Source organism: Salmo trutta, chromosome 16 (assembly GCF_901001165.1).
Source record: "Salmo trutta chromosome 16, fSalTru1.1, whole genome shotgun sequence".
NCBI classification, from domain to species: Eukaryota; Metazoa; Chordata; class Actinopteri; order Salmoniformes; family Salmonidae; genus Salmo; species Salmo trutta.
In genome coordinates, this window is record NC_042972.1 from 45878592 (window position 1) to 45892785 (window position 14194).

The 14194-nt window shown below is 44.6% G+C and overlaps 1 protein-coding gene across 4 annotated transcripts in view; it reads right to left on the bottom strand.

Annotated features, from left to right (window-relative positions):
* LOC115150857 (semaphorin-3F) overlaps positions 1 to 14194 on the bottom strand; it is a 95357-nt gene that overhangs the window by 24316 nt on the left and 56847 nt on the right. For 2 of the 4 annotated variants that reach the window (XM_029694601.1, XM_029694600.1), the window contains exons 5-7: positions 13223 to 13342; positions 4510 to 4599; positions 2591 to 2684 (exon numbers count right to left, since the gene is read on the bottom strand). In XM_029694601.1, the coding sequence (XP_029550461.1) occupies positions 2591 to 2684; positions 4510 to 4599; positions 13223 to 13342 (304 nt within the window). The remainder of the gene's footprint in view (positions 1 to 2590; positions 2685 to 4509; positions 4600 to 13222; positions 13343 to 14194) is intronic. The other 2 variants (XM_029694603.1, XM_029694602.1) reach the window with 1 other exon arrangement.

Here is a 14194-nt window from a genome sequence, read left to right on the forward strand (position 1 = left end):
CAAGAATATTGCTGAACTGAAATAGTTTTGTAAAGAGGAATGGTCCAAAATTCCTCCTGACCGTTGTGCAGGTCTGATCTGCATCTACAGAAAATATTTGGTTGAGGTTATTGCTGCCAAAAGAGGATCAACCAGTTATTGAATGCAAGGGTTCACATACTTTTTCCACCCTGCACTGTGAATGTTTACATGGTGTGTTCAATAAAGACATGAAAACGTATAATTGTTTGTGTGTTATTAGTTTAAGCAGACTGTGTTTATCTATAGTTGTGACCTAGATGAAGATCAAATCAAATTTTATGACCAATTTATGCAGAAATCCAGGCATTTACAAAGGGTTCACATACTTTTTCTTGCCACTGTACATCAGGTTTGATTGTTGTTGTTTTCCCCCTGTATTGGCCTGACTGAATATGACTATGTCGTTACGTCCAATCGCTGTACCCACATGGCTAATAACACTCTTTCTTTTTGACAATACTCATTAATTGTGCGTTGTGATAATGCCATGTAAATCAGCTGATACCGACGCTGACCACCCCAAAAAATTATGCTCAAATTTCCCACAAAAACATACATTTTGTATCATCAAATGTTATCTCTGATAAAAGCGAGCATTTTCCAATTGCCTCTGGCGAAGCTCTATAACACTCTGGTGGTTTTAGTAAATATCTATTCCCCTAACTGTGACGATGATCAGTTTTTTTCATAGGCTTTTCACGTCACGGCCGGATCTGGACACTCACAACCTCACCTCACCAAACCTGTTGATTGATCTTTTTGGCGTCACCCCAGAAGAGTTGTGTTTACCAAAACTACAATGAGACACAAGAACCGTTGCCTCCTTTCTGGTGCGACATGTTTTTTTTTGCCAAATTGGAAGGAGACTGCCCCACCCTCTCATGTGTGGTGGTTGAGAGACATTATGTTCTTTCTGAAGTCAAAAAGATCTGCTACACCATTTGCGGGCCTGTAGATATGTTTCACAGAGCATAGCAGCCCTTAGTCACATCTCTTGATAAAACCATTGTTGTAGTCACAGAGGAGAATGGCTTGGGTACCCACACCTTGCATTATGGCCAAAGTCTAGGGCCCCTTTATCATCTATTCAGTCCTTATTTATCTACTGACCTAATTACCTCTTAATTACTATTCTTTCTTTATTTATTTATTGAACACATTCTTTCCCCCCCACTTGACCCTCTAACCTTTATCTTTCTATGCATTTGTATTTCTTATTTTTCTTTAGTCAACTGACTGGTCAGGTGGCTGGGGGGGGGGTAGATGGAGTGAGGGTTGCTCAATACATGGTCTAAATATGGGGGGTGGGGGGGATACCTGGCAATGGCAGGAGGGAGGATGGGTGGTCTGTGGGTAGGGTAGAGGAAGGGTGGGTGGCGGGTAGGGTGGAGGGAGGGTGAGCCGTGGGACTGATGTGACAGCCAGGAAGGATCTCACTATCTTCCCGGCGGGTGGGAACTGGGGATGTGGGGTTGGGATGGGAGAATAAGCTGTATTGGGACCTGGGATCGTGGGAGGAGGGAGAAAACGTTTTTTATATGGTCATTCACAACTATTTTTGATTTTTTCACACATTCTATGAATACATTTGACCATTTGTAACCTTTAAAAATGTCCCAAACTGTGACATTATATACTCAAATGTTTCTCATGATTGGTATCAATAAAACATTTTTAACACAAAGTAGTCTCCAGTTCTCAATTCCTGCCATCAGTCACCCATAGCTGATGCTAACTGGTGGAGATGGGGGGTGGGGCGGGGGGTAGTTGGTCTCAGACTACAGTCCCCTGGTTTCCTGGTTCCGCCCTGGTCAGCTGGCAGTATGCTACACTGACAATTTATACTGACTATCCCACCCCACAGAGTCAGAATCAACTTACATTGGTGGCAATTGTGAGGTCTGGCCCTGGCTGACTGACCTTGAGTGGCAGGCGGAGAACGCTCTACTACCTCATAAACACCAATATCATAAACATTACAACATGAAGTTACCAGAAACCAAACATGTTGCAAGGTGCCATGTGATTGCTCCTCATACATTGGCCAGGTAAGCAAATTATTGGATTTCTCATGAAGGTAAATGACCACAACAAATCATGTGAATATGTTCTTGGTATTTTTCCATTGGAAGTCACGAAACCACGATGGAAAGGATTGGCTTATTAAAACAGTGAACCCAGTGGTATGTGCCCAGACTGCCCACAGCTCTTTCAATCCTAACAAAGCAAAATGCCTTCTGATTTTATCATGAGAGATGAGATGACCATTCCACTGTGATCTATCTCGTGGGAAATAGGCACAGAATGGAAAAGGACACTGTCTGGACATAACTTAGGCATTAAAACATTTTTTAAGTGTGCCAAAAACAGAATTGGCCATTAAATTGAGGATAGAGGAGGCGGCCATTTTTAATAGTGGGAAATAAAAGGAGGCGTACACAGGGGACATGGCCTCAACGTCCCTCAGAGTCACTGAGAAAGCCATGGGGACGAACTGGATGATCTGGACTGGACTGGGGACCTCTCCAGCCATTCTCCAGCCATGTGGCCAAGTGTAGATGATACTCACTGATCAAAGCTGAGACGCTGTTGAGCTTTGGGTCGTAGGAGCACTTTCCCTTCCCAGACTCCACTTTGCCCGGCTCCAAATGCCATATGTATTCCTGAAATAGAAAAATCATAAGAAAGAAGCGATACATTCATAGTGCTCTTCATCATGTCACAGTGATTCCCTAGTGGAGGGGAAATGAGGCAGTGCAATATGTTTCCAGCAGGTCCTCTGGGGCCTATAAGGCATTGTGGTTTCAGAGGATGAAACATAGAATAATGAGAGTGCCTTCATACAGAAAAACAAACTCTCAATTCAACTCTTCTAAATCCATCTATAGTGCACTAGAAGGACTGGGTGAATAATGCGTCAAAGGCTGTTCTTTCTGCACAGAAATGTCTCCTATGCCAAATGTCTCTCATCCCTTCTTGATTATAACTGTTTATGTACCCCTACTGCTGCTGACACCTGCAATCCTGCTCAGTGAAAACATTTCCTGGATGGAGGCTGGATGACTGATGCTCATGACTCCTGGCATCCCTATACACAGCACTGAAAGGTGATTGGCAGGTATTTGGATTTGCGGGTGGGAACAGCCAATGGCATGCGATGACATAGCCTCGCCACAAACCAGAACAAGTCAAATCCCCCAAACCCTCGCTCTTCAATCGAGGAAGAAGGGGAGCAGAGACGAAGACATCTCTGTCCTTGTCCTTCAACACCTGAGCAGGAGAAAGTGAGGTGCTTGCCAAAGTTATTCTCCTCCGTGCACCTTTATGAGATTCCCTCTCACCTTTGATTAAAATCAACCGTACATGTAAATCTGCAGGTGTTGGCAGCTATCTGCAAGAGATGCCAGATGTTGACGTGCACCAAGTCACCAACGGTTACATGTGCCAAGGGATATTCTCTGAACATGTTTTTAAACCATTCTGAAAGATTTTACCCTACAGAGGATTAAGTGTTGCATGCAACACATTCAAACCATAAGGCTGAAAACATAATGGCCCTGTCGTTCAAAGGGTTAAGAGTTCCTTCCTGTGCTGCGAATGGTGGGAGAGCAGAAACATTCAAGTAATGCTCAGCTATGTGGGTCTATTATTTCCTTTCTGCTTTAGTCGTTGGACACAGTCGGCTGGTGTTTGTCCTGAACCAACAGGGCTGCAGTGTGAGGGGGTCAGACGTTAACCGTGTGAGACCTTTGAGAGGGGTTGGCCCACATTCCTACAGCGGGAGGACGGGAGGATGGGTGGGGGGAGGGGGGTAAAGGAATGGAGGGTGTGGCATTCTGTGCCCTCTAAGACAAGTGACAGGACAATGTGAGGAGGAGAGGAAAGTTACTAATTTATCTACCACAAATGAAACATGTATATTTGATTGTGTACTGTATCAACATGTTCTGTGACCTTGTGTAGCAAATCACAAAATGCTGGGCTTCCATCTCTCTCATGCATAAGAAGCAGGCAACGCAAATGCTGACAAAGCAGTTCAACAAACACACACACACACAGCGAGAGAAAGAGAGAGAGCGCTCAGAAAGTGAGGCTTACATAAAAATGGACAGATGAACAACGAGAGCCACGGACAACACAAACATGATGGATAAAACTGAAAATGGACAGGGTCTAGAGGAGACATGCTTAGCCATGAGGAGATAAGCGATCCACTTCCCTAGACTCCCAATGGAGTGGGACAATTCAACTGATAAAGACAGAAATGCTTCAAGGCACACAGAATGAGCACAGACAGAACTGAGGGGTCGGGAGACATGCACAGCCCTCCCCTACAGGGAGACAGAGAGAGAGATAGAGGCATGGCATGTTGGCTGAGTTCCATAGTGGGTCTCCCCAGCCCATAAAGGTAAGGCTCAGGGGCAGACAGGCAGGCAGGCAGACGTGCCCACGCTAGTGATGGGCACCTGACCCAGACCCACGTCCCACCTTTAGTCCCAGTGTTTCGGACACATCGTTTGGTTGGGCCGCGCGGCTAGCCCTCCCTCCGGTCTGGGGCATCTGCAGGTGCATGGCGGCCTAAAACAGGAGACAGCGACACATTCTGGACGTTACGCACCTGCAGTAGGTGGGACCTGACGTGAGTACAGTAACTCTGTAAACTGGTCTGGGACTGATGTGACTACATGACTGTTTCAATAATGTCATTTGGAAAGCCTGTGGGGAAAATGTATCTCATTCTCTACATTCTCTGTGCAAGGAATGCCTGTGTGGCTCAACTTCACCAGATGGTGTGAAAATCATCAATATTAGTTCTGTACCATGTGGTTGAGTCAATACAGTCTCTCACAGTATGGTACATACATTAAACCCTGGCCTGAGCCACTGCCAAGAACCAACATTTGGCTTTTACAGACAATACTAGCTATCATAGCCCCGTGTAGGCTAATATATATCCTTTAGGAATTTAGAAAGGAAATTGTCTACAGCTGAGTGAATAGTACGTGTCTGAATAATGTCTGAAAACAAAAGAATGATGGTATCTGGCAAGCTGATAACAATATATCTGGTCTTCAGTTACAAGTGTCAAAGCAGGTTCCTGATGTGTGAGAATGAGTGTGTGTGTGTCTATGTGTATACATCTACATGAGACAATGAGCACAGTAGATTTCTGGCAATGAGCAGCATTTCGCCTTCTCCTGGCTTCCTGTCTGGAAAAGCTGTGTGTATGGTGGTGTACCATTTCACATCTCTGCTCCCATACTTAACTCCAGACCAGCAGAGAGAGAGAGAGAGAGGGGGGACTCACGGGAAGAGTCTGACCTGTCTGTTTAATATGAAGGGGAAAATAAAAGCCATCTCATTAATGTACTATAACTAGAACATTCCACTGGCACCCCATAACGGGAGCTCTCATGGCCAATTACCCAACTTCTCATATGGTGAGGACTGGAGGCTGAGGGAGCAGAGCGGGAGCAGGCCAACTGAGAGTCACACAGGGCTTCTAGAGCTATGAGTGGATGGACGGATGGATAGATGGATGGAGGGAGGGATGGATGCCCTTTGTTTGGATCCATATGAAATAGCAGAGGGGTAAAGTACTCCGTGGTGGTGATGCCTGGCTCTAGGAAACTCAAGACCTCCAATTAAAGAGTGAGAATTAACATTCAGCGTCGTAACGGTGGGGACGACAATTGTGAAGACTGAGACTCCAATGGCTGCCTAGGTCTGGGGCTGGAGAAGCAGTGGAGATCGAGAAGAGGATGAGGTAGAGGATGGTGAAGGTAGGAATGAAGGTAGGATGGCGAGAGAGACGTAGAGAGAGAAAGAGAGATGTGGGGATGAAGAGAGAGAGAGAGAGAGAGGAGAGAGAGAAAGAGAGAAAAAGAGAGAACGAGAGAGAAAGATGGAATGGAGGGAGGCTGTGGGATGGAGAGTCAATGTGGAGATGATCTCTACAGATCAGAGGCGGCGTTTCTCTTGGCCGGTGATTTTAATCCAGGGAAACTGAAATCCATTTTACCAAATTTTTACCAGCATGTCTCCTGTGCAAAGAAACGCATACAAGGCCCTCCCTCGCCCTCCCTTTGGCAAATCAGACCATAACTATATACTGCTTCCTGCTTACAAGCAAAAACTCTAACAGGAAGTACCAGTGACGTGCTCAATATGGAAATGGTCCGATAAAGCGGATGCTAAACTACACAGACTGGAATATGTTCCGGGATTCATCTGATAACATTGAGGAGTTTACCACATCAGTCACTGGCTTCATTAATAAGTGCATTGACGAGGTCAGCCCCACAGTGACTGTACATATCCCAGCCAGAAGCCATGGATTACAGCAGTGGTCCCAAACTAGAGATCACGACCAATGTGGTGTCACCTGATATGAAAATGGGGTCGCGGGTGAATTTCCAAAATCTACCCCCCAAAAATACATATATATTATAATATCGTCTTTGTATCTAAAAATCTTTGTAATGTGGCTAACCTTAAAAATCTAAATTATTCAAATCAAAAAGACTAAATTCAATCAGAGAGCGCCCTTATATCATGGGAAATGTCACACTCTGATCTGTTTCACCTGTCCTTGTGATAGTCTCCACCCCCTCCAGGTGTCGCTTATTTTCCCTGGTGTATTTATCCCGGTGTTCCCTGTCTCTCTGTGCCAGTTCGTCTTGTATGTGCAAGTCAACCAGCATGTTTTTTTCCCTGTACTCCTGCTTTTCTATTCTCTTCTACTAGTCCTCCCGGTTTTGACCTTTGCCTGTTTTCTGGACTCCATTCCTGCCTGCCTGACCATTCTGCCTGCCCTGACCTCGAGCCTGCCTGCCATTCTGTACCTCTAGAACACTGGTTTTGACATTTTGCCTGTCCACGACCATTCTCTTGCCTACCTCTTTTGGATTGTTAATAAAGATCTTCCTCCTGTGTCTGCATCTGGGTCTCGCCTTGTGCCCTCATAGGAAAAGGCTGCACTTGACTGTTGCACTTGAAATCATTCCCACGGTGAATGGCTAGGCCAGCTACGCTATGAAGCCACACACTATTACAGAGACTTTGATATTACCGGACACACTTCGTATGGTGAAAACAATGTGTGTGGAGGCAGAGGCACAGAAACTCACATCAATACCATTCTGAGAACACTGTTTGTAACGTGGGTCGTATAAAGGGGACCAAGGCGCGGCGTGTGCAGTGCTCATATTACCTTTAATGAATACACTTAAAACAGAAAACAACCAAACAGTTCCGTCAGGTACTACAGACAAAACGGAAAACAACTACCCACAAAACCCAGGAAGAAAACCCCTACTTAAATATGATCTCCAATCAGAGGCAACGAGGACCAGCTGTCTCCAATTGGAGATCAACCCCCCAAAAAACAACATAGAAATAGAAAACACACAACACCCCCTGTCACACCCTGACCTACTCTACTATAGAAAATGACATCTTACTAGGGTCAGGACGTGACAGTACCCCCCCAAAAGGTGCAACAAACCAAAAAAAACCAACAACAAAAAACAAAAGGGAGGGTAGGGAGGCTGATAATTGTCTATGGCGGCTCAAATGCAGTCTACCTAACCTTAACCTCCAGCATAGGAGGCGGCCCCGGTTCTGGGCGTACTCCCCGCTCCACCCGCTGATTCTTCTGCTTTATTACCACCTGACCATGGATTGTCGTCGAAGGAACCGGACTGTAGATCCTTGCTGAAGACTCTGGGCTGCAGACCGCCGCTGAAGACTCTGGGCTGAGGAGTGTCGCTGGAGGCTCCGGACGGAAAAGCGTCGCCGGAGGCTCCGGACTGGGAGGCATCATAATAGGTTCCAGACTAGTGACCGTTGCTGCTGGCTCCATGCCATGGATCAGCTCTACAGGTTCCGCGCCAAGGATCATCACTGGAGGCTTCTTACCATGGATTATCTCTACAGGTGCCGGGCCATGGATTATTCCTACAGGCTTCGTGCCATGGTTTATCCCTACAGGCTCCGTGCCATGGTTTATCCCTACAGGCTCCGGACCATTTATAATCCCTCCAGGCTTTTTGCCAAGGATTATTTCTTCAGGTTCTGGGCCATGGATTACCTCTTCAGGCTTCGTGCCATGGAATATCCCTACAGGCTCCGGGCCATGGATCATCACTAGAGGCTTAGTGCCATGGATCATCTCTACAGGTGTCGGACCATCGATTATCACTGGAGGCTTTGTACGTGGAGCAAGAACCGGTCTCACCGGACTGGGGTGATGCACTGAGGACCGAGTGCTCAAAGCAGGCACCGGCCGTACTGGGTTATGGATGCGCACTGGAGGGAGAGTGCGAAGAACAGGCACAGGACGTACTGGATTCTGGAGGCGCGCTGGAAGGAGAGCGCGAGGAGCAGGCACAGGATGTACTGAGCTATGGAGGTGCACTGGAGAGAGAGTGCGAGAGGCAGGCACATGCTTACCACAAAAAGCACAGGGAATTGGCTCAGGTCCCAGTCCTGGCCCAGCCAAACTACCCGTGTGCCCCCCCCCCCAAAGGTTTTTTGGGGCTGCCTCTCGTTCTTCCCAGGTAGGCTCTGATATCGCTCGATTATCTGGCCCCAAGTCCAGTCTCTCCTCTCAATCCACTCCTGATGTGACCAGGTGTCCATTTCTGCCCGGGCACCCCGCTTGATCCAATTATGGTGGGTAGTTCTGTAATGCGGGTCGTATAAAGGGGACCAAGGCGCGGCGTGTGATGTGCTCATATTACCTTTAACGAATACACTTAAAACAGAAAACAACAAACCGACCAAACAGTTCCATCAGGTACTACAGACAAAACGGAAAACAACTACCCACAAAACCCAGGAAGAAAAACCCCTACTTAAATATGATCTCCAATCAGAGGCAACGAGGACCAGCTGCCTCCAATTGGAGATCAACCCAAAAAACATCAACATAGAAATAGAAAACCTAGAACACAAACATAGAAATAGAAAACATAGAAAAACACAAAACACCCCCTGTCACGCCCTGACCTACTCTACTATAGAAAATGACATCTTACTAGGGTCAGGAAGTGACACTGTTAAACAAAGAATTTATGCTATTGCTAGCAATCAAGAGGAAACTGACTGAACGACTCAAACTCCCCAGCCTATGCTCTCCAAATGGACGTCAGCAGTGCATTTGTATTTGTATTTATTATGGATCCCCATTAGCTGCTGCAAAGCAGCACATGCTCTTCCTGGGGTCCAGCAAAATTAAGGCAGTTTATAAATTTTTAAAAACATTACAAGGCCCCTACTCTACCCCATATCTACAGTACTAAATGTGTGTGTGTGTGTGTGTGTGTGTGTGTGTGTGTGTGTGCCAATGTTTGTTTTGCTTCACAGTCCCCGCTGTTCCATAAGGTGTTTTTTTATCTATTTTTTTATCTAACTTTGCTGCTTGCGTCAGTTACTTGATGTGGAATAGAGTTCCATGTAGTCATGGCTCTATGTAGTACTGTGCGCCTCCCATAGGCTGTTCTATGAAGAGACCTCTGGTGGCATGTCTTGTGGGGTATGCATGGGTGTCCGAGCTGTGTGCCAGTAGTTTAGACAGACAGCTTGGTGCATTCAACATGTCAATACCTCTCATAAATAAAAGTAGTGATAAAGTCAATCTCTCCTCCACTAAGAGCCAGGAGAGATTGACATGCATATTATTAATATTAGCTCTCTGTGTACCTCCAAGGGCCAGCTGTGCTGCCCTGTTCTGAGCCAATTGCAATTTTCCAAAGCCCTTTTTTGTGGCACCTGACCACACAACTGAACAGAAGTCAAGGTGCGACAAAACTTGGGCCTGTAGGACCTGCCTTGTTGATAGTGTTGTAGAGCATTGCTTTATTATAGACAGACTTCTCCCCTTCTTAGCTACTACTGCATCAGTATGTTTTTACCATAACAGTTTACAATCTGGGGTTACTCCAAGCAATTTAGTCAACTTGCTCAATTTCCACATTATTTATTACAAGATTTAGTTGAGGTTTAGGGTTTAGTGAGTGTTTTGTTCCAAATACAATGCTTTTAGTTTTATAAATATTTAGGGATAACTTATTACTTGACACCCACTCTGAAACTAACTGCAGCTCTTTGTGTGTTGCAGTCATTTCAGTCGCTGTAGTAGCTGACGTGAATAGTGTTGAGTCATCCGCATACACAGACAAACTGGCTTTACTCAAAGTCAGTGGCAGGTCGTTAGTAAAAATTGAAAAAAGCAAGGGGCCTAAACAGCTACCCTAGGGAATTCCTGATTCTAACTGGATTATATTTGAGAGGCTTCTATTAAAGAACACCCTCTGTGTTCTGTTAGACAAGTAACTCTTTATCCACATTATAGCAGGGGGTGTAAAGCCATAACACAAGTTTTTCCAGCAGCAGACTATGATCGATAATGTCAAAAGCTGCACTGAAGTCTAACAAGACAGCCCCCACAATCATTTAATCATCAATTTCTCTCTGCCAAACATCAGTCATTTGTGTATGTGATGTGGCTGTTGAGTGTCCTTCCCTATAAGCATGCTGAAATTCTGTTGTCAATTTGTTTACTGTGAAATAGCATTGTATCTGCTCAAACACTATTTTTTCCAGAAGTTTACTAAGGGTTGGTAACAGGCTGACTGGTCGGCTACTTGAGCCAGTAAAGGGGGCTTTACTATTCTTGGGTAGCAGAATGACTTTAGCTTCCCTCCAGGCCTGAGGGCGCACACTCTCTAGTAGGTTTAAATTGAAGATGTGGCAAATAGGAGTGGCAAAATCATCTGCTATTATCTTCAGTCATTTTCCATCCAGATTGTCAGACCCCGGTGGCATTGACTTTTGTTCGATATACGTCGGGGGATGCTATTCACGAAGACATATAGTTCTGTCTCACGATTCCCGAGCATTAAATGGCACGGAATGTTCAGTGTGCTATGTTCACGAAAAACAGATTCTATGGGATCGAATGGTGGGCTTTTGCACAGATGTGGCTCCATCTATGGTGGGATGGTAGGCAGGCCTCTGCACTCTAGTTATGAATATGGATCCATTGTATGATACACCGAGAGCAACTGGTGGCAAAAGAGCTGCGCACAGAACTAGGAGATATACTGTAGCAGATAACTTAAAATGTAAACTACATCAAACCACATCCACTGTGTACACGCCTGTTTGCAAAACTATGTGGAGATATGGGATCAGAGAATGACAATGATCTATTTCATACCAAGGTTTGGTGGTTATCGAGGGGGAGTGCTGGAAAGATGTTTCGCATTGAGAGGGGAACTGTTATTCACAATATACAGTTGAAGTCGGAAGTTTACATACACTTAGGTTGGAGTCATTAAAACTCGTTTTTCAACCACTCCACAATTGTTTTGTTAACAAACTATAGTTTGTGCATGACACAAGTAATTTTTCCAACAATTGTTTACAGACAGATTATTTCACTCATACTTTACTGTATCACAATTCCAGTGGGTCAGAAGTTTACATACACTAAGTTGACTGTGCCTTTAAACAGCTTGGAAAATTCCAGAAAATGATGTCATGGCTTTAGAAGCTTCTGATAGGCTAATTGACATCATTTGAGTCAATTGGAGGTGTACCTGTGGATGTATTTCAAGGCCTACCTTCAAACTCAGTGCCTCTTTGCTTGACATCATGGGATAATCAAAAGAAATCAGCCAAGATCTCAGAAAAAAAATGATAGACCTCCACAAGTCTGGTTCATCCTTGGCAGCAATTTGCAAATGCCTGAAGGTACCACGTTCATCTGTACAAACAATAGTATGCAAGTATAAACACCATGGGACCACGCAGCTGTCATACCGCTCAGGAAGGAGATGCGTTCTGTCTCCGAGAGATGAAGGTACTTTGGTGCAAAAATTGCAAAAGTACAAAAGTATCTATATCCACAGTAAAACGAGTCCTATATCAACACACCCTGAAAGGCCACTCAGCAAGGAAGAAGCCACTGCTCCAAATCCGCCATAAAAGCCAGACTACGGTTTGCAACTGTACATGGGGACAAAATCATACTTTTTGGAGAAATGTCCTCTGGTCTGATGAAACAAAAATAGAACTGTTTGGCCGTAAGAACATCATCCCAACCGTGAAGCACGGGGGTGGCAGCATCATGTTGTGGGGGTGCTTTGCTGCACGAGGGACTGGTGCACTTCACAAAATAGATGGCATCATGAGGTAGGAAAATTATGTGGATATATTGAAGAAACATCTCAAGACATCAGTCAGGAAGTTAAAGCTTGGTCGCAAATGGGTCTTCCAAATGAACAATGACCCCATGCATACTTCCAAAGTTGTGGCAAAATGGCTTAAGGACAACAAAGTCAAGGTACTGGAGTGGCCATCACAAAGCCCTGACCTCAATCCTATAGAAAATTTGAAGGCAGAACTGAAAAAGCGTGTGCGAGCAAGGAGGCCTACAAACCTGACTCAGTTACACCAGCTCTGTCAGGAGGAATGGGCCAAAATTCACCCAAACTATTGTGGGAAGCTTGTGGAAGGCTAACAGAAACGTTTGACCCAAGTTAAACAATTTAAAGGCAATGCTACCAAATACTAATTGAGTGTATGTAAACTTCTGACCCACTGGGAATGTGATGAAAGAAATAAAAGCTGAAATAAATCATTCTCTCTACTATTATTCTGACATTTCACATTCTTAAAATAAAGTGGTGATCCTAACTGACCTAAGACAGGGAATTTTTACTAGGATTAAATGTCAGGAATTGTGAAAAACTGAGTTGAAATGTATTTACATTTACATTACATTTTAGTCATTTAGCAGACGCTCTTATCCAGAGCGACTTACAGTGGTGAATGCATACATTTCATTAAAAAAAATGTTCTTCCCGTACTGGTCCCCCGTGGGAATCGAACCCACAACCCTGGCGTTGCAAACACCATGCTCTACCAACTGAGCCACACTTGCTGAGGTGTATGTAAACTTCCGACTTCAACTGTATTCCTCGTGTCACTATTTCAATTTTGTATTCCATTTTTGATCTTTAACTCTGCATTGTTGGAAGAGGGCCCATAAGTCAGCATTTCACAGTCTACACCTGCTGTTTCCAAAGCATGTGATGAATATATGTTTGATTAGATTTTACAGACAGGCTCTCTCACCTCTTCATTATTTTAACACAGACTCGATGTATTCCATAAGGTGTGGAGCTCTAACCTGTGGTTTGCGTCCACGGTTGACATAGGTGCAGATGGGGTTGTAGGCCCCAGTACCACAGACATACAAGTGGGTCCTGTTCCATGGCTCAATCAGACGGATAAAGTTCCCACACTCGCCCTGCATGGAGACAACCATAGACAGACATGAATGGATTATCAACATGTATGATAATACCTATATACAACATAAAGCATAGTACAAGAGGCAATTATCTTTAACATCAATGGAAATGTCAATATATTAACATGCCAGTGTGCCAGTATAACAGTATAATGCCAGTATAATCTATTTATCCACACCCCACACTGGCAGATGGGGAAGGGCGAGAGTTGTTGGTGCCAGTCCTGCCCTGTCTGTTTGGCCAGACAGAGCGGAACCAGGCTTTTACAGGGCCAAATGAAATCCCCGTAGGTATATGGGGTGGCAGGTAGCCTAGTGGTTAGAGCGTTGGACTAGTAACCGAAAAGTTGCAAGATCGAATCCCTGATCTGACAAGGTAAAAATCTGTCATTCTTCCCCTGAACAAGGCACTTAACTCACTGTTCCTAGGCTGTCATTAAAAATAAGAATTTCTTTTTAACTGACTTGCCTAGTTAAATAAAGGTAAAAATATATATATATGCCCTTCAACTGGATATCATCATAGCGCTTAATGGTTTTTGCAACTGCACTTCAAGAAACTTTCCGTATTGACTGACCTTCATGTCTTAAAGTAATGATGGACTGCTTATTTGAAATATTCTTGCCTTAATATGGACTTGGTCTTTTACCAAATAGGGCTGTTTTCTGTATACCACCCCTACCTTGTCACAACACAACTTATTGTATCAAACGCATTGAGAAGGAAAGAAATCCCACAAATACATTTTTTAAAAGGTACACCTGTTAATTTAAATTCATTCCAGGTGACAACCTCATGAAGCTGGTTGAGAGAATGCCAAGAGCGTGCAAAGCTGTCGTCAAGGCAAA